The sequence below is a fragment of the Danio aesculapii genome, chromosome 3 (assembly GCF_903798145.1).
Source record: "Danio aesculapii chromosome 3, fDanAes4.1, whole genome shotgun sequence".
Taxonomy (NCBI): Eukaryota; Metazoa; Chordata; class Actinopteri; order Cypriniformes; family Danionidae; genus Danio; species Danio aesculapii.
In genome coordinates this window covers 18618797-18639307 of record NC_079437.1, presented here as the reverse complement: position 1 = coordinate 18639307, position 20511 = coordinate 18618797, and the positions used below count along the sequence as shown (strand labels likewise).

Below are 20511 nucleotides of genomic sequence, written 5' to 3'. Positions count from 1 at the left end.
ACAAGTTACTGGTAATATTCCCCAGAGATTTTGGTCTATATTGACATGATAGCATCACGCAGTTGCTGCAGATTTGTCGGCTGCACATTCATGATACGAATCTCCCGTTTCACCACATCCCAAATGTGCTCTATTGGATTAAGAACTGGTGACTGTGGAGGCCATTTGAGTACAGTGAACTCATTGTCATGTTCTAGAAACCAGTCTGAGATGATTCACGCTTTATGACAGGGAGCATTATCCTGCTGGAAGTAGCCATCAGAAGATATACACTGCGGTCATAAAGGGATGGACATGGTCAGCAACAATCCTAAAGTATGCTTTGGCTTTGAAACGTTGCTCAATTGGTACTAATGGGACCAAAGAGTGCCAAGGAAGTATCCCCACACCATTACACCACTACCACCAGCCTGAACCATTGATAGGCAGGATGGATCCATGCTTTCATGTTGCTTAGGCCAAATTCTGACCCTACCATCCGAATGTCGCAGCAGAAATCGAGACTCAGACCAGGCAGTGTTTTCATAATCTTCTATTGTCCAATTTTGGTGAACCTGTGTAAATTGTAGCCTTAGTTTCCTGTTCTTAGCTGACAGAAGTGGCACCCGGTGTGGTCTTCTGCTGCTGTAGCCCATCCGCCTCAAGGTTGGACATGTTGTGCATTCAGAGATGCTCTTCTGCAGACCTCGGTTGTAACAAGTGGTTATTTGAGTTACTGTTGCCTTTCTATCAGCTTGAACCAGTCTGGCCATTCTCCTTTGGCATCAACAAGGCATTTGCGCCCACAGAACTGCCGCTCACTGGATGTTTTCTCTTTTTCTGACCATTCCCTGTAAACCCTAGAGATGGTTGTGCATGAAAAAGTCACTTAAATCACCTTTCTTCCTCATTCTGATGCTTGGTTTGAACTGCAGCAGATTGTCTTGACCATGCCTACATGAATGCATTGAGTTGCTGCCATGTGATTGGCTGATTAGAAATTTGCATTAATGCAGTTGTACAGGCGTACCTAATAAAGTGGCCGGTGAGTGTATATCTGTTTATTAAATGTGAGACAAAACATTCTGAAATATTATATAATGTAACATTCTGTACTGTTCACTTGGTTTTTGCAACAATAAAGCTAACATGAATAAAAACAAAGTACAGAAATAACACACTCTTCAAAAAAACACTGCACTAGGAAATCAAAACAAGTGTGTGTGAACCAGTGATGTGCGTAAACCACAGTTTACAGTGGCTTCAGCGTCGACTGCTTTATGTGTTGTTTTGTTAGCATGAACGGATGTGTGCATCGGCGTGCATGTGTGTATGTCCGCCGCGTGCCTGTGGAGCCGTGCTTACCAGCGTGTTTGTGTGCAACCAGAAGGCCAAGAGGAAATGTCTATTTATTCCTTCTATTATCCAAGAGCGATCTGGAAATCACAGTAAATTCACAAAGCATTGTTAACATTTGAAGGCGGTGCATTTTGCTCATGTGTTTGTAAGTGTTCTGACATAAAGTAACCGTGCAAGTGACAACTCGGGCCAAAGTAGGCATGCCTTTGGCACAGTAAATCACACACCACACCCCACACACACACAGCCACCCACTGCAGCAAAGGTCACTGAAACTGCTCTCTGACTCATCAACAAGTGCAAAGGAAGTGCTTGAGAGAAACAGGAAGTGAACTGTAGGTCATGTGGCTAAACGTTTTTAGAAGCCATGCAAGATCACGACAATAAAAATGATTAAATATGCAGAATTCTGTTTCCTTTTGTCAGCTTCTACGAAATACTGGTGGAAAGTGGTTAGCAGTGTCACCTCACAGCAAGAAGGTCGCTGGTTCGAGTCTAAGCCAGGCCAGTTGGCAATCCTGAGTGGAGTTTGCATGTTCTCCCCATGTTCACGTGGGTTTCCTCCAAGTGCTCCCCCATAGTCCAAAGACATGCGCTATGGGTGAATTGAATAAACTAAATTGGCCGTAGTGTATGTGTGTGAATGTGATAGTGTATAGACATTTCCCAGTGATGGGTTGCAGCTGGAAGGGAATCTGCTGTGTAAAACATATGCTGGATAAGTTGGCGGTTCATTCCGCTGTGGCGACCCTTGGTAAATAAAGGGCCTAAGCTGAAGGTAAATGAATGAATGAATGAAAATGCTTTAGAAATCTACTAAATAAACGGCAGTGCGCTTGCAGTGCGCTTGGAAAGCAGCCAGTGTGGCTTAGTTGCTTGAGCTCTGGATTTAAATCTTTTCGCAAATAATGTCTGGTGTTTGTATGCCAGTCTGAGTGTATCTGCCAATGGTGATATAAATCCTCTAATGGCTAAAGAGTCGGGCAAAGTCCTGCTGGCAGACCAACCCTCAGTGCCAAATGATATGAAACAATTGCCTTGAGCAGGTAAAAAGAGAAATAAATAGACGTCTAGTAAAAGGATACCATTATAGTAAAAGGAGTTTCATTATGGTAAAAATGTTATAATTCTTAAAAACAATTTATATAATGGGCGGCAGGTTCAGTGGTTAGCACTGTCACCTCACAGCAAGAAGGTCGCTGGTTCGAGCTTCTGCTGGGTCAGTTGGCATTTCTGTGTGGAGTTTACATGCTCTCCCCATGTTGGTGTGGGTTTCCTCCAGGTGCTTCAGTTTCTCCCACAGTCCAAAGACATGTGCTATAGGGGAATTGAATAAATTAAATTGGCCAAAGTGTATGTGTGTGAATGAGAGTGTATGGATGTTTCCCAGTGATGGGTTGCAGCTGGAAGGGCATAAAACATGTGCTGGATAAGTTGGTGGTTCATTCCACTGTGTCAACCCCTGATTAATAAAGCAACCCATCACTGGGAAACACTCATATACTCTCATTCACACACATACACTAGGGTCAGTTTAGTTTATTCAATCCACCTATAGCGCATGTCTTTGGACTGTGGGGGAAACTGGACCACCCGGAGGAAACCCATGGCAACAGAGGGAGAACATGCAAACTCCACACAGAAATGTCAACTGACCCAGTCGGGACTCGAACCAGTGACCGTCTTGCTGTGAGGCGACTGTGCTTCCCACTGCGCCACCGTATCACCCCTTTACGAGACACATCTGAGTCAAATTTCCTACTTAAACCCGTAATCGTCTGAGGACTCCTTTAAATCTCCCGAGCCCTAAAAGAGCAAGCTCTGAGCAATAACAGTTTCCTCTGGGTTTAACCTTCTGGTAAGTACAACATCAGCCTTGACCTCATTGCTCACTGACATATAAGGGGTAATAAAGTTTACAAGGGCATTTGTAGATTTATATGGAGAAGATTGGAACTGGAGAGAGATGGAAAGAGACACACTGACCGTAAGGTCTCTCTGCAGTCTGGATGAGCTGTAAAAGTGGGTTAACGCTGCGAGTACAGCAAGGCATTGGAAGCTTTCTGGGCCTGATATATACAGACACACACACACACACACACACACACACACACACACACACACACAGACATACAGACACAGACACACACACACACACACACACACGCACGCACACACACACACACACACACACACACACACACACACACACACACACACACACACAATGCAAGACAGAGAGAATGAGGCTGGAGCGCTGGATAAAAATGAGCTTTCCTTCATCCCTTGAGATCTGTAGATGCAAGGAACATGAACACACACTTGTAAATTAACTGGGATACTTGCTGAAACTTGCTCAGACTTGTGCCAGATTTGCATTCACATCAAAAAGCAAGTGGCATTATTGTTAATAAAAGGCTCACTGACTGCTCTCTCTCTCTTTCTCCTCCTAAAAATAAAGGCACCAGAAAGAACCAAAAAAGGGTTTTCACATATAGAAGAACCTTTTTTGGCTCCTCAAAGAATCTTTAAGTGTCAAGTGCTTCAAAGAACCATTTTTACAGTATAGTTTTATAATCTACAAAAAAATGTCCACTGTAAAAATTATTATGTGTTAAAAATATATCAAATATATATATATATATATGCTTATTTTAATTACAAATCTGTATCGGCAGGTGTACAGGCTGGGCCACGTCACTGTGGTCTTTTAGGAATCAGTCTCATGCAGTCCACTCCTCCATGACCACCACAGCATCAGCTCAGGATACAACCTGGTCCAGGATTATGGATACCTTAGCATCATTTCTTCACAGGCCTTGGATCGCATCAATGGTGCTGCATAATCATAATTTGCTCTTCAGTGTTTGGACTTTCAGCAGTGAAAATTAAACCACACTGAACTAATCTAAACTGAAATTCAACTCTGAAAACTGGCATGACACCGTTTCAATTTACTATAATCTTCTATGTGAAGCTGCTTTGACACAATCTACATTGTAAAAGTGCTATAGAAATAAAGATGAATTGAATTGAATCTCTGGGGACCTCGGGATAAGTAGCCCCAGGTGGAAATAGAGAATAAAAAAAATAAACATCTGATGAATATTAAAGGTTCTTTATGAAGCCATCAACACTAAAATCCTTTTTTTAAGGAAAGACAGTGCAGGTGAATTGGGTACAATCATTAAGTATAAACTATTATACTTTTTTGGCATTACAAGTTCTCTAAAATGCTGTTAAAATATGCAAATGGGGCATTTTTAAAAAAAGTGCTCATTTGCATACATTTCTAGCATCGAAATCTGAACACATGATGAAGTCAGGATCAAAACTCTGACATTTTTAACATTTTTGTTCAATCAAATTATGTCATGAATAAACAGAAAAAAATACCAATAATAAACATTTTCTCAATTTAATTTTTTAAGAAAATGTATCAGGCTTATTATGTAAGAACAAATACCTCTATAAAAACCTTCAGAATATAGACGTGAATAAAACTGTGCCGGATGGTGTATGTAAGTGATGCTAAAGTGAAGATTTATGGCTCAGTGCAGAAATAAAACAAAATTTTAACATCGTTTAAAATATGTATTGTAAGTGAAATCGACAAGAAACAAATCACTAAAGCGTGACAGTAGAAACACTTAAAAGTGCAATTTGGATGTTTTCTTAACATTCATTCATTTTCTTTTCGGCTTAGTTCCTTTAGTCGCCACAGCGGAATGAACCCCCAACGTATGCAGCATATGTTTTATGCAGCAGATGCCCAACACACTTATTCACACACATACACTACGGACAATTTAGCTTACCCAATTCACCTTTATGCATGTCTTTGGACTTGTGGGGGAAACCGGAGCACCCGGAAAAAACCCACACGAACACAGGGACATGTAACTCCACATAGAAACAGCCAACTGTCCCAGCCGAGGCTCGAACCAGCGACCTTTTTGCTGTGAGGCGACATCGCTACTCACTGCGTTGCCCCATTTTCTTAACAATAGAATAGTGGAGCGCTAAAAAGCCCCAAATCTCAAAATTGGTGCACCAATGAAAACAACAACAACAAAACCACTGTGTTTTCGGCTGCTGTTTCTGAAAGTGCAACAGCCCAACCACAGGCTTCTGTGTGTGCAACAGGAATATATTTAGGCATAAAATGCTTTACATAACCAGATCCACAGCACACTCATGCAGTACTTGATCAAATGAACATAATTACCTGATCAGTAGACCTACAGTCATTCATAAAATCTTAACAAGCTAACCTCCATGCAATCTCACAAAGCAGTTGCATGCTTTTCCTGAATTGTGCGGCCAAACAATAAAGTATTACAGTAATCTAGATGAGAGCATGTTTAAGCAGATTAGCATTTTTAAGTTTCTAAAAAGTCTCAAATCTTTCCTCTGCATTATTTTTTATTGTTATTTTTGTTTCTGTCTTCTTTTCATCTAAAAAATAACACTGAAACCCAATAAGTTAAGGTAACTCAAACCATTTGAGGAAACTGATTGCAACAAACCATTTAAGTTAAAAAACTAATCCTAATGAGTTCTGTGAACTTAATCCATTTGAGTAAATGAAGCAATTTCAGCACAGCAAAACCCAATAAATGAAGAGAACTTAAACTAACTGAGTTACCCAATAAGTTAAGGCAACTCAAACCATTTGAGGAAACCGACAGCAACAAACCATTTGAGCTCAAAAACTAATCTATATGAGTACTGTGAACTTACTCCATTTAAGTTGAAGTAATGAAGTATTTAATTAACTCATTACCTTCAACACTGAGTTCAAGACTCTTTTCAAATGAGTACAATTAACTTTGTCAATTTTAAACTGAAAGTAAAAAAAAACTACACATTTGACTTGATGAAGTTGACTGTTGGGTTTTACAGTGAAGCTATCTTTGTTGTACAGTTGTGTTTTCCTACAATCATTCAATCATACCTCCACACAAACAACAAAAAAGACTCCACAAAGAATAACGCTGAAAGAAAATATGAATAAAACGCAGTACATAGTTGTGAAGATCATAAACCTCACTGTGGGAATGTAAACATTCATGAACAGAAGGAATGTGTAACCTCCCGTGGTTAGTTGAGGATCGTTTCTTCTAGTTTCTAAAACTACTTGCGACAACAACATTCATTGTATAATTGTGTGGTTTTTCGATGACAACACGGTGCTATTTAAAACAGCAGAAATGCTTGGCTAACGCGCGGACAATTTACTGGCGTGTTGGTGGTGTGGTTGCGGTATTTGTCTCCACCTGTCGGTGAGAGCCGGGCGGCGCTAAACGGGTGTGGCGCCCGCTGAAATTCAGCTCTGGATGGTGGTGATGGTAATGATTGGGTTTAGGGTCTGAAAAACGAATTCCTTCTCCTAATTTAGAGCTGTATGTAAAAATAAGTGCATGAATTCAGTTCATCTCAAGAGCGTTATGAAATGCTAATTGCAATTATATATTGAAGAAAGCTGGAAATCTGTAACTATTGACTTCCATGGTTTTTGTTTTTTCTATTCGGATGTAAATGTTTACAAGTTTTCAGCTTTCTTCGAAATTTCTTCTTTTGTCTTCAACAGAAGAAAGAAACTCAAAGATTTGAAACCACTTGAGGATAAGCAAAAAGTGAAGTAATTAGATTTTCGGGTGAGCTATCACTTTAATACCACATTTTAAACAAGGTTAAAGTGACAGCTTACCCCCAAAAAAAATCACCAAAGATCTCTCATAAATTACTTGCTGTTTACTTCTCACAAACCAGGTTGAGTGTCTTTCTGTTTTGAAACCAAAGAAATTATATTAAGAAAATTATTTGGAGAGGTCTAGTTCACCCCAAAATGAAAGAAATTCTGTCATCATTTACTCTATTACAATTGACTTCCATAGTGTTTGTTTTGTCCTATGCTTATAAATGTTTTACAGGTTTTCAGCTTTCTTTAATTTTTTTTTCCAGTTCAACAGAAGAAAGAAACAAAGATTTGAAACCAGTTGAGGGTACATAAGTAAAAAGTGAGTACATTTGTATAATTTGGGGGTAAACTATTACTTTATACCACAATTTAAACAAGGTTAAAGTGACATTTTGCCAAAAAATGTCACCAAAGATCTGCCATCAAGTACTGGCCCTTATTTTGAGTTTCTTTCTTTTTTTGAAACTAAATAATGATATTATGAAAAAGGCTGTAGTATTTGGAGAGGTCTAGTTCTCCCAAAATAAAAATTGTGTCATCATTTACTCACCCTTTATTTGTACCAGTTTGAGTTTCTTTCTTCAGCTGAACTCAAAATAAGATATTTTGAAGAAAGCTGGACATCTATTACAATTGACTTCTATAGTACTTGCTTTTCCTATACGGTTGTAAATGGTTACAGGTTTTCAGCTTTCTTTAAAATTTTCTCTTTTGTGTTCAACAGAAGAAAGAAACTCATTAAGATTTAAAAACCACTTGAGGATAAGCAAAAAGTGAGTAAATTTTTATTTTGGGGTGAACAACCACTTTAATACCACATTTTAAACCCGGTTAAAGTGATTGTTCAACCAAAAATGTTCACCTAAGATCTGTCAATTACTGGCCCTTCACTTCTCACAAACCAGTTTTGTGAGTTTTTCCTTTTTGAAATAGTGATATTGTGAAAAAAGGCTATAGTATTTGATTTTCCAATATAGATGACAATGGTTTCAAGTTTTAGGGTGAACTATTCCACATCTCCAAACGTGACATATAAGCCCATATAAAGAACTTACGATGACAATTAAAAACTCATTAAACTAAATACTAACTAAATGCATAGATGTCCCTCTCTGCAAGCAGCTGCTTTGATGCACAAAATGAGCACATCCACAAAAAGAAGAAAAAAATATGAACAGATCATGTGATGAATCCTAACAGGATTCCAAGAGTGAAGAATGTGCAATACCGACCACAAAAGGAAGATGGCAGCATTACTTCTACAATGAATGCCAAAAACATTTGTGACCATAAACTTGAATGTTCACTCTCATGGGTCTGTTCTGTTATGATAGAAATTTGTACAATGTAAAAAATACTGATTACCTTAATTTTTTAAAGCTGAATAAAATTAATCTTATGAGTCATTTGAACTTACAGTTGAAGTCAGAATTATTATTACCCCCCCCCCTTTTATTTCCCCCCCCAATTTCTGTTTATAGGAGAGATTTTTTATTTTGTCAACACATTCCTAATCATAATAGTTTTAATAACCCATTTCTAATAACTGATTTATTTTATCTGTCATTATGACAGTAAATCATATTTTACTAGATATTTTTAAGACACTTCTATACAGCTTAAAGTGACATTTAAAGGCTTAACTAGGTTAATTAGATTAACTAGGCAGGTTAGGGTAATTAGGCAAGTTATTGTATAACGATGGTTTGTTCTGTAGACTATCGAGAAAAAAAATAGCTTAAAGGGGCTAATAATTTTGACCTTAACATGGTTTTTTTTTAAAAATTCGAAACGGCTTTTATTCTAGCCGAAATAAAACAAATAAGACTTTCTCCACAAGAAAAAATACTGTGCAATTTCCTTGCTCTGTTAAACATCATTTGGGAAATATTTAAAAAAGAAAAAAGAAATTCAATGAGGGGCAAATAATTCTGACTTCAACTGTATATATTACTAACCTGACTAGAAACAATTTGTTTAACTTATAAAATTAAGTTAGATCGTGATTAACTAGTTTAATAATTTACAATTAACTAAAAACTAATTGATCTTTTAAGTTTTTACAATGTAGGTTTTTTTCAAATTCCACTGAAATGTCCAAACATAACTTGGAAAAAAATGGACAGCAAAATATAAGCCATAGCAATTCAACATACTTTGTCTATTTGTTTTCTTGAGTTTTATAGTTAAAAAGATAAATATGAACAAATCAAAAAGGTTGCTGAAAAGGCAAAGTGACTCTTGAATTTCAGATGACTCAAGCTATTCTTTAAGATATTTCCACTTTAAGAGATCTAGGTGCTTGCAAACTTTTCTAATTTAATAAAGACTATTTTCTCTATAAGATAACCTCACCTGAACTTTCTCGATGTCTGCAACACAGAATATTAAAGCCTTCTAAACTGCACCTGTTAACTTAGAAATGTTCTGGCTTTTTGGCTGGTAATAAAGCATTTTATTTGTCAGTGTAATGTAAAGAAAACACACAAAATGCACTTCTGTGTTTCTTTTGTCGCACTTGATCATCTTGACAGTAGATTTAAATGTAGCATATTTAAAAATAATTGCACCTGCACTAAGATATCTCACTTCAGCAGTACGCACACACAGATTCACTCATATTCTAAATATAATCTGTAGATTTTTACAGATATATATGATTGCATACAACATGTTATACAAATATTTGTCTGGCTGTTTGTAGTTTCTTTTTTCAGAATTAAAGAATGCTAAAAAGACATACAACATTTTTGTGTGCTAGAAATATAGATTAATACATGAAGTAATGTCTCATTTCCATATTTAAAGACATTTCATTTCATATTTAAAACTAGTATGGTAATAGCTTAGTTAATTTACCCTATTCACCAGCATAACCTTGCCTCGATTTCACAAATGTTCCAACCTAGTGCTTTATATTTACTTTTTTCTTTCTTTCTCTATAATTTTTCATGACCTTGGGAAACCCTGAATAGACGATTCAGTGATGCGTTAAATCACGTCGTTAAATCAATTTCCACACACGAGCCCGAGGGGTCGTTTAATTTACACCGTGGCCAAACCACAGTAGGAGGGCGAGAGAGAACCACGTCGTGACATTAGAAATCAAAGCTGCCGAGTCAAGAGGCGGCGGCTGCACAACACGCCCGCCCGCCCGGCTCATGACGCGGCAGAGGCGGTGAGACCGAGCGCGTGGTGTCGCCGGGGGAACCGGAGACTGACAGGCGGGCAGGGGAGGGTGGACTGATTCTCTCCCTGGCACAAACCCGTCCACTCACAGTCACAGCACAGACACAGAGCCACCGTCTCTGCTGTGAATCATTCATTCGGCGGTATAAAGCATTGGTGTCGAGCGGCGGATGGTGCTGGTGAAGCCTGTGATGCTGATGATGATGGACGGACAGTACAGCCGCTGTAAGGTCGTGGTGGTCGGGGACACTCAGTGTGGAAAGACGGCGCTGCTGCATGTGTTCGCCAAGGACAACTACCCTGAGGTGAACTCAGATTAATAACTGGCGTTAAATGGCATTACTAGAAGAAAAGAAAAGAAGTTGGATGAGTAGAGTGATTATTGCGGTGTCTGTCAGAGTATGTTAAAGTAGGCAGCTATGGCTGTTTAGTGAACAGTATGTTGCATTGAAAGTTGCAATTTTTAAGAGGTAAATAAATAAACTGCACAATGTCGCGTGCGTGTTTATTAAGGGACTGGTCATACTTGAGCGCAGCGTGGTTATAAGAAAAGCAGGAGTCAGGGGTTTTGGTACTGAGGCGCTCATGGCTCGAGCTGTTAGTACCAGGGTGCAAATTAAGACGTGAAAAAAACGACGGGTTTTAGACCGCGGTAAAGTTAGTTTGACATTTGATGTTCTTTAGACATTTGGTTTCAAATCAATTAAATTCTATGCTCCTGTTTTAGTTTGCGCAAAAAAAATCTGTCAGATAGACATGCGCACTTTGTTGCACAAGGCTTAATTTCTCATATAAAAAAATAACCATACAAATGATTTAAAAAATTAAATCATAAGAAATTATACAATAAGACCAGTCCCAAAATGTAAAAATAGTAAAAGTCAATTAAACTCTGACACCATTTAAGATAAAAGATTCAAATTGACTCTAAAATTGTCTAAATATTATTCTATGTGACACACAAGCTTTGTTTGGTATAGTTATGTCTTTGTTGATTTTATATACAGTAATGAATCCATATTTTCAGCATATCGGATACACTGTAAACACTTAAATGCAATAAACTGACGCCTTTTGAGATAAAAGATTCAAATCAACTCTAAAAATTTCTAAATATTATTCTCTATGCATTTAAGTGTATTCAATATACTGAAAATATGGTTTCATTACTGTATATAAAATCAACAAAGACATAACTGTAGAAAACTAAGCTTGTGCATCATAGAGAATAATATTTTGACAATTTCAGAGTTGATTTGAATATTTTATCTCAAACGGTGTCAGAGTTCAATAAAAAATTTACTTATTGACTATTTTTACATTAAAAGTTATTTTAAAAATATTATAAAATATAAAAAGTGCTAATTCCAAAAACAGAGTCTTGTACAATAAGCAGGATGTTTTTCTCAACATTTTAGTACTGGTCTTTTTGTATATTTTCATATGGTTACATTTTTTAATTCATTTGTATGTTATGTTTTTTTAAATTGAGAAATTAAGCCTTGTGCAACATAAAGGGAGCATATTTATGTCTATCTATATATTTTTATATTTATCGATATCTTTTTTGGCTCAAACTATAACAGGAGCAAAGAATTTAATTGGTTTGAAACGCTTCACTAGACGTATTAACTATGAAAGTTATGTAGGCTAGTTTAAGATAGTTGCTCAAATATAGATATTATGTCTTAAATTGGCTTTGTATTTGAATTTCCGTGTGAAACAGAGTGTTGATTGTGTGTGGAAAACAAGGTTTTTGCCATGAGGTGGGCAATATTGATGTTCCTGTTTAAATTCGATAACTGTAATCAATATTGATTACTTTTTTAATGGCCATGTGACCTGTTTTTAATGTTACATTTTAAATTAATACTTAAAGTCAAATCACATATACAGCAAAAGCTAATATGATGACAAATGAATTAAAATGTTTAAAATAATTAATTATTTACAGAAATATTTTGACTATTTTTATTGATAGAATCATTTATTTTAACAGTTATGCGATTCAAATAAACTCAAATATTCATCCTTTCCCCACAGTCTTTACAGACCAACTTCAACTTTTTACATATGTTTAACTATTTAAACAGAAATGTTTATTTTTCACTTTGACTGTCCATAAATATTTCCTTAATTTTATGGTTGCATGAAAAAGCGATCTTTTTGAGTAAGATTTAAGAGCAATTTTCTATACTCTCAGTGATCTCAAGACGCATATCTTAGCATTTCAATTTTCAAGTTTTAGACTGGTGCTCAGGAAAGGTAAAAGGTTTAGTTGTGAGTCAATTTCACCTGTCTCTAGCCTTATAAAATGCTGTTTCTCTGTAGATTGAGGGTGAGATACTGCAGTATTGATGTGCCCATGCCTTGGGGTCAAATTAAAAGCATGTGATATTTGTGTGCTCAGAGAACCTCTTAGACACAGGAAACAAATACTTATACAATGTTTAAGACAATGCTGAAAAATGTGTGATGTGACAATGTTCAGTCTATAGTATGTTAGCAGACTGCAGTTCATTTAATGGCCACTTTTGTCTTTCTCAATTCTACATATATCAATGATTCATTTTAAGTTTGCAAAGTTTAAGCAACTGTTATAATTTTAAAAAGAAAGAAATAAACAAATAGGTGACTAAGTTGTAAGCAGTGCACAACAGAACACAAATATACATGCCCGACATGCCAGTAAACGTCAAGAGTAGGCTGCACAAAGTTGATACATTGATTAAACATGAACATTAATTTACTGGTTTATTATTTATACATCCCTAATAGATGGCATAAAAAGTTGTTTAAAGAAGTTAAATAGTTAAAAAGAAAGTTAAATAGTTGTTCTGTCATGATTTAACATTCAACTTTTCATTGTAGAATTATGTGCCCACGGTGTTTGAGAACTACACGGCGAGCTTCGAGATCGACAAACACCGCATCGAGCTGAACATGTGGGACACATCAGGTATGGCATCAATACAACCATGCTATCACATCATGTTTCTGCAGTTTGATTATATGTTAAGAATGGGAAATTGTGCATTTTTTCCCATATTAAATAGATTTCTATCTAGATTATCTTGATTTGTTTTCCACAGCTTGTACCATACAATGGGTTAACAAGTAAACAATATTCATAAACTGACATTTCACAATAAGCACATTAACATGCGCACCAATATGCTGCCAATTGACAAATATCAGCTTACGGAAATAACCCGGTTGTGCTGGTCCACATGCAAACCAAAAGCCTGGCACTGCAAGCGTGTTTTAGACTTTTATTTTCCCAAGTTTATTTCCCAGTTGTGACATCAAATGAATAATTTGCAAACTTGACTGAGTACTGTATTTGTTTTGTTAAATAAAGCATTAGAAACTGAAGAACAGTACTGCAACATCAATGGGTAACTTATGGCTCTAATATGTTATGCTTTTAGGATTCAGCATTTTGATTGAAGCACTTTGTACTTCTGCTTTTTTAAATGAGAAGACATTTTTTGTTTTAGCTTGTGTTATTTTTCCTCATCCCTTACTGCAAAGCATTTGCTATGTGTGAACATACTTAAATCCACAGTAAGGATGCTTTGGGGGTAAAGGGGACCTATTATTACGACTCTGATGTCCTTAGACTCTGTATGCGAAGTTTTAGCTCAAAATAACCCACAAATAATGTTTTTTAAATGCCTACATTCAGTTTTATAACTGAAACTGCCTCTTTTAGGCTTTGATCCTTCACATTCAAATGAGATTGTGCTCTTTTTAAAAGAGGGCGAAGCTAAAAATGCCTTTGTGTCAGCATAGTGGCAGATTTAAAAACGAGACTACGTTCATAGACAGTAAAAAATATGGACGTAGGTTTCTGAAGAGCGCAAAGGAAGCTACAAGTGGGCGTGGCCAACCATCGCCATTTTGTTCGAGTGTCATCGCACCGACCGCGAGTAACCATACATGGACAAAGAGGTGGAGCATGAGCGGAGATGCCTGCTAGCATTTTGCTTAGATGGGTTTTTTTGGGTTGGGGAGAAACTTTTAATACTTCATTACCTGCAACTTGTTTGTGTTCTGAACACTTGTGCTTGGTTGTATACTATAATAATAAATTCTCTTTGGTCTTTTAAAAACACTGTTGTAATACACTGAGCCACTAAGCATTGTTCTTATGACGTTTTGCTACAGAAAGAAAACGCAAATTACTTAAAATTCTTCAAATATAGTCTGTGTTAGTGAATGCAAGGCTTTTTATGAAAGGCAAAACACTGTATGACAAAGCTTCAGATGACTGTTCTAGAATTTTCAAGAATTATAATTTCACTTTTGGAAATGGAGGCAGTTTGAACGGTTTATGAGCACAATTAAGTGCACACAGCATGCCATATTATTTGATAATTGTAGGAAATAATCCAAAAATGGAATAGACTATGTAAAGCAACATTAAACAAAAGAAAAAATACGATATGCCGAACTCAGCGGCTAATCAGCTGAGGTGATGTGACGGCGACCAGCGAGACCTAGCTGTCACTCAAGTGGCCACGTTCTTAATTATACAGATTTAATATAACTCAGTATAAATGAAACTGATGAGTCCTAAAAGTTACCTCCTCACAGTTGTCATGAAGGGTAATATTAGCTATATGCACCAAAACCATCTTTTGTAGCAGGCTGTAAACATGTAAACATGGCTAATTTAGCATAGCAGTCAGTGAACATCTGGAGTTCCTGGTGTCAGTACCCAAAGGCCTGTTGATGAATTGCAGTTTCAGCTACTTACGTATTAGATTCACGAGGGAGAGCAGGATGTTGTCGCTTGACTACATCCTATGCTTATGAGAGAGAGAGAGAGATCGCCATTAATGGGCGGGACTTTCTCTGATGACATTTAGAAAGGGAGAATGGCAGTCAAAGTGTTTTTGTTTTTATGAAGTGCGATTATAAAAACAAAATGTATTATTTTTACTATTATAAGCTGGTTATATTTAAATACTGTTGCCACAAAACTGTGTTTAAACCCCTTATAAACATGATTTTTGCATAATAGGTCCTCTTATAAAACTTTTAAGTAAAGCCAACTAATCACTTTTTGCTAGGTCCTCTTAAAACACATAGGTCCTCTTAAAAACACATGCAAAAAAAAAAAAAATGCAAACATGTTCATCAGTTTGACAACACATGGGCATGCAAAAAGCAGAGACCGCAATGCAAATGTGTCAGGGGACCCCAAAAACCTGTTCAGAGTCAACAGTTCATTCAACATTAAGGGCCCTATCACCAATTAGACTCAAGAAGACACAAGATGTGTATGGCATTATTTGTTGCTATTTTCAGACCAGCGCAACCCTAATTTTCATGTTTTGTGCCACGTTGTTTAAATAGCAAATTCATTTGCGCCACTTTGTGGACTCATGGGTGTTCTGGTCTAAAAAGGATGTGTGTTAAGGAGCATTGTTGGCGCGTTGCCATTTTGAAGAACTGAAATAGACTGCACCATTGACCAACTAAAAGCTGGTCTAAAGTCCAGTGCAGAGTGTGTTAGTTATGCGCCTATGCAGGTGCAAAACACATACACATTGCTTAATACACACAGCAACACACAAATATCTTTACATATAAAAAGGATTCAAATGTTACAAAAAACACTGCCTCCATGGCTTCTTCATGTCGGGGGTCTTTTTCAGTTATTTCATGACAATTTGCATTTGTAAAATGTTATTATTATTATTATTGTTTATTATATGCATATTTACATTTGTTTTATTAAAAACAAGTTTAGATTTGTCCAGCTGTTGGGTTTAGGAGACGTATGAGTCACTATATGATGCATAAGAATAAGATGTGTGTTTGGATAAAATGTTTGATTTTTGACCACATTTTGTTATTATTGTTCATTTATTCCTTTGCTGGAAATTAGAACTGAATTTAGAAATATTTTTGAAACAAATCTTTGTGCTTAATAAACTAAATTAAATATGTAGACTAATGCAGTGTTTCCCAACCCTGTTCCTGAAGGCACACCAACAGTACACATTTTCAAGCTCTCCCTAATCAAACACACCTGAATCAACTCACCAGAACATTAGAAGAGACTCCAAAACCTGAAGTGAATGGGTGAGATAGGGGAGACATCCAAAATATGTTCTGTTGGTGTGCCTCCAGGAACAGGGTTGGGAAACATTGGACTAATGGATGTCATCAGTCGAGTGCGTACAACACAGTTTCCTTATCCACAAATGTAAAGCAGTGAAGTAAAAAGATAAAGTAAAGAGAAGACTCGTTCTTTATCCTCGTGCTGCAGATGGTTTGTTTTCTCGCTAGTGAAGCGTTCAGTTTTTTCACCTAAAAAGTTTGACATGTAAATAGCAAATGCACCATGGCGTGACGCAGCTGACTCTATGGGAAATGAGAATCTGATTGGTTTAACGCACATTATTCTCAAAACACACCCATAACTCATTAAGAGAATAAGCACAACCCTGTTAGACCATGTGCGAGGGCGCAAACTGCATTCTTTCCGTCTTTAAAATAGTAAAAGTGGATTTGGACACGCCCTTAATGCTTTTGTGCCATGTGCTTTGGACTTTGCGCCTAGATCTTTAAAAGAGCCCTAAAAGTTGATCTAAAAATATACAAGCAATAAGGAAGCCTTTGTCCAGCACATTAAAATAACCAAAATCTCACCTATTAGATCTCAGACAACACCATTGACACTGCCATCATATTAACGTCTTTATCTCCATATTTAGCAGAGTCACTGATTAGAGGAATGTAGCATGTGGCTTGTCTACACAAAGGCTATAGTGTTGCGCATCTTCATATATTATACATGGCCGACTTGTAATCTTATGCCAGCCTCATCTATGCACTGACATGGTTCATTTCTATGCTTGCTGACTGCTGTCCGCTCACACGGCCTGAATGACCTCTCATGTTTTTCTACAAGCGAGCCTGAATACGCCTCTTGAGGTCTCTGGAGCGACTAACAAGAGTGTTTCAGCAACATTTTCTCAAATAAGTGATGTCTGAACTACAAAGCGAGTCGGCCAGCAGATCTCTTTGATTTAACAATACACAATGGACCAAAACAGACTTTATGAATACAGAGCAGGATATGATCTGCTTATATTGCTCTTGATATCTGCGAGTGAGATCTGTAATATGGACGGCTTTGTGTGGATTCTAGCAAGTGAACAAAGTAGTTATCCAGAACTGCAGCAATAAGTTCATGGCTGTGCATGTGTGTGTTTGGACTGTGCTGTCGGTGAGGATTTTAGTGCACATTTGACACACACTCGTCCTGACACACACTTCAGGGGTTTTTCTCTGCAAGTGCGTCCCATAAATCCCCCGCTCGGAGCCTCTGCATGTTTCCCCACCCTGCTATAAAAGTCCTTTATGGGAATTTCTTTTCTTGTCATCTCCATTTTTAAGTTCCTATGGGAATGTTTTCCTGCTGCTGTTGTTGGTCTGCAGGGTTGCGTTATGCCAGACTGTAACCCTGTCGAGAGTAAATCTTCACTTTACTGTAAGTGCTCTCATACCGCAGTCTGGGAGTCTGCATTTTAGTGTGGACTCAGTGATAGTGAAGTTCAGCTTGTTGTGAACTTTATCACTCTTTAAAACTGCTGTCGGTAATCTCTCTTGACAGCAGCCAGGCACACAGCAGTTTTGTGTAAATATAGATATTTTTTGCGTTTCAACCTTAACATGGATTTACTGTGAACTGATCACAAGTGCTACATCAAGACTCATTACCATTTCCACCTGGTAGGCATTTTCAGTGATAGCGGAAGCACTCAATGCAATGGATAAACACTACTACATGGACAAACTCTTGCAAAAAGTGATTAGTTGGCTTTACTTAAAAGTTTGTAGCATTTATTTTTAATGGTTGAACTGGGTATTTTGGTCCAAATTCAAAATATTGTATAGGGTTTTATTCACCAGGCCCCTCTTCCTGTGACGTGATGCACATGCAGGTTGCCAGATTGATGACACCAACAGGAATGAGCGTGCCTGGTGATACTAAAAGCTATTCAGATCATATTTACGTTGGTAATATTTGTATTGTTTACAAATTAAGAAGCACCTCATGTGGATTTTTGGATATTTGCCCACATACATTGATGCAGCCTTAATGACTAAAATTAAATATGCTGTGTTTTCCGCCAAGGCAACATGGGGTGCCGAAATGTAATTGGGTAAACTGGCAGTGGAAGTGCATTTTTATGCTTTAGATGAGTCAAAAACCTACAAAACCTTTACAAAACTCAGTGAACCCATTGCCTTAAAATTATTAACTAAATCAACTTTGCAAATTTATAAATATTAAGTTAAGCCAACTAAACAGTTCCAAGTCACAAAGGTGTTACTCCATTTTTTTAAATTAGTCAACGTGTCCTATATGAGAAATCCATACCTTGTTTTAATGAGCTTCCTCACAAGGCATCCAATAACAATCATGCGTTCAGTCAGCAGTTGGAAAATAGCTGCACTGTAAAACCAAACAGTAAAATTAATTAAATAAAATGAGTTAATTTAACTCAAAATGTAAAAAAAATAAAATAATAAAATAAAATCATTGTACTGAATAGAAACAAGTTATGTGCACTCAAAACTTTATTGCTTTTAGGTTAACTTAAACGGAGTAGAAATAGATTCCTATAGTATGCTTTGTGTCAGACTGCATTGAGAATGTAAAAATGCAATACTGAAAATAAGTGTTGAAATTAAGTCCTATTACGTGTTTGAAAACAGCGAGACATGGACCCCAGGAAGAATAGCCACTACCTTGGTAGTGGTTAATGGGGATCCTAATAAATAAATAAATAAATAAAAACATAAATGAGTGTATTTTGTTTAATATTGGGATTTAGTATTAGTAAACAGCATTAGTGAAGAGTAGAGTCTGGTTTTGCTTAGGATGAGCTGAAAAAAACATTAATACTGTATAGCTTGATACATAAAGTATATAAAAATAATCTATTTGATGGTTACATTAACACATGCTATTGCTAACTAATGCCTAATCAGGAAGTTAATGTGATAAATTGTTTTACTCAAAATTTCAATTAAGTTGTGACAAGTAGTGTGAAGCCAAGAGCTGTGGGAACTAAGTGTTAATGAGACACCTGTGTGCCGCACCACCCGTCACAAACTTGTAGATTAGAACAAATTCAATTATATATAGTTGACGTCAGAATTATTAGCCCCCCTGTTTATTTTTTTCCCCAATTTCTGTTTAATGGAGAGAAGATTTTTCAACACATTTCTAAACATAATAGTTTTAATAACTCATCTCTAATAACTGATTTATTTTATCTTTGCCATGATGACAGTAAATAATATTTGACTATATATTTTTCAAGACACTTTTATACAGCTTAAAGTGACATTTAAAGGCTTAACTAGGTTAATTGGGTTAACTAGGCAGGTTAGGGTAATTAGGCAAGTTATTGTATAATGATGGTTTGTTCTGTAGACAGTCGGAAAAAATAGCTTGAAGGGGCTAATAATTTTGACCTTAAAATGGTTCATAAAAAATTAAAAACTGCTTTTATTCTAGCTGAAATAAAACAAATAAGACTTTTTCCAGAAGAAAAAATATTATCAGATATCTTTCTTATCAGATTATTTTTCTCTGTTAAACATCATTTAGGAAATATTTAATAAAAGAAAAAAATAGTTCTGAATAATAGTTTAGAAAAATAATTCTGACTTCAACTGTATATATAAATATAAATAAATATATATATATAATGATAAGATTAAGCATTTTAATTGAAGCACTTTGTACTTCTGCTTTATGAGATAAGAACACATTTTTACAGTTATTTTGGTGTCAAGAAGTAAGTTTGTGGTATATTTCCTCGTCCCTTAATACAAATCATTTGCTTTGTGTGAACGTGCTGAAATCCACATTAAGGATGTTTTGGTGTCATGTCACACAACTTCAATAAATGGACAGGAAGAAGGTCAATGTGTAAATTAGCGCAAGAGGCAAGAATCTATCTGTGATGATCGGTTTACACTTAAGCTTTTTATTGCCTGACTCTAAAGGAAATCAGGTTTAGAATGTGCATGTAACTCTTGCAGTAGGTCAATGTAAGGTGGTTGAGAGAGCTGAAATATGTTGCACGATAAAGGGGACCTATTATTAAGTCTCTGATGTCCCTAGAGTCTGTTTGTGAAGTTTCAGCTCAAAATAATGTTTTATAACTATTTGAAACTGCCTCTTTTAGGCTTTGATCCTTTAAATTCAAATGAGATTGTGCTCTTTTTAAAAGAGGGCGGAG

The 20511-nt window shown here is 36.5% G+C and overlaps 1 protein-coding gene across 1 annotated transcript in view; it reads left to right on the top strand.

Moving 5' to 3' along the window:
* The first annotated feature begins 10157 nt into the window (after positions 1-10157).
* rnd2 (Rho family GTPase 2) overlaps positions 10158-20511 on the top strand; it is a 46406-nt gene continuing 36052 nt past the window's right edge. The window contains exons 1-2 of the mRNA XM_056453310.1: positions 10158-10536; positions 13103-13190. Coding sequence (XP_056309285.1) covers positions 10402-10536; positions 13103-13190 — 223 coding nt within the window. The 5' untranslated portion in view covers positions 10158-10401. The remainder of the gene's footprint in view (positions 10537-13102; positions 13191-20511) is intronic.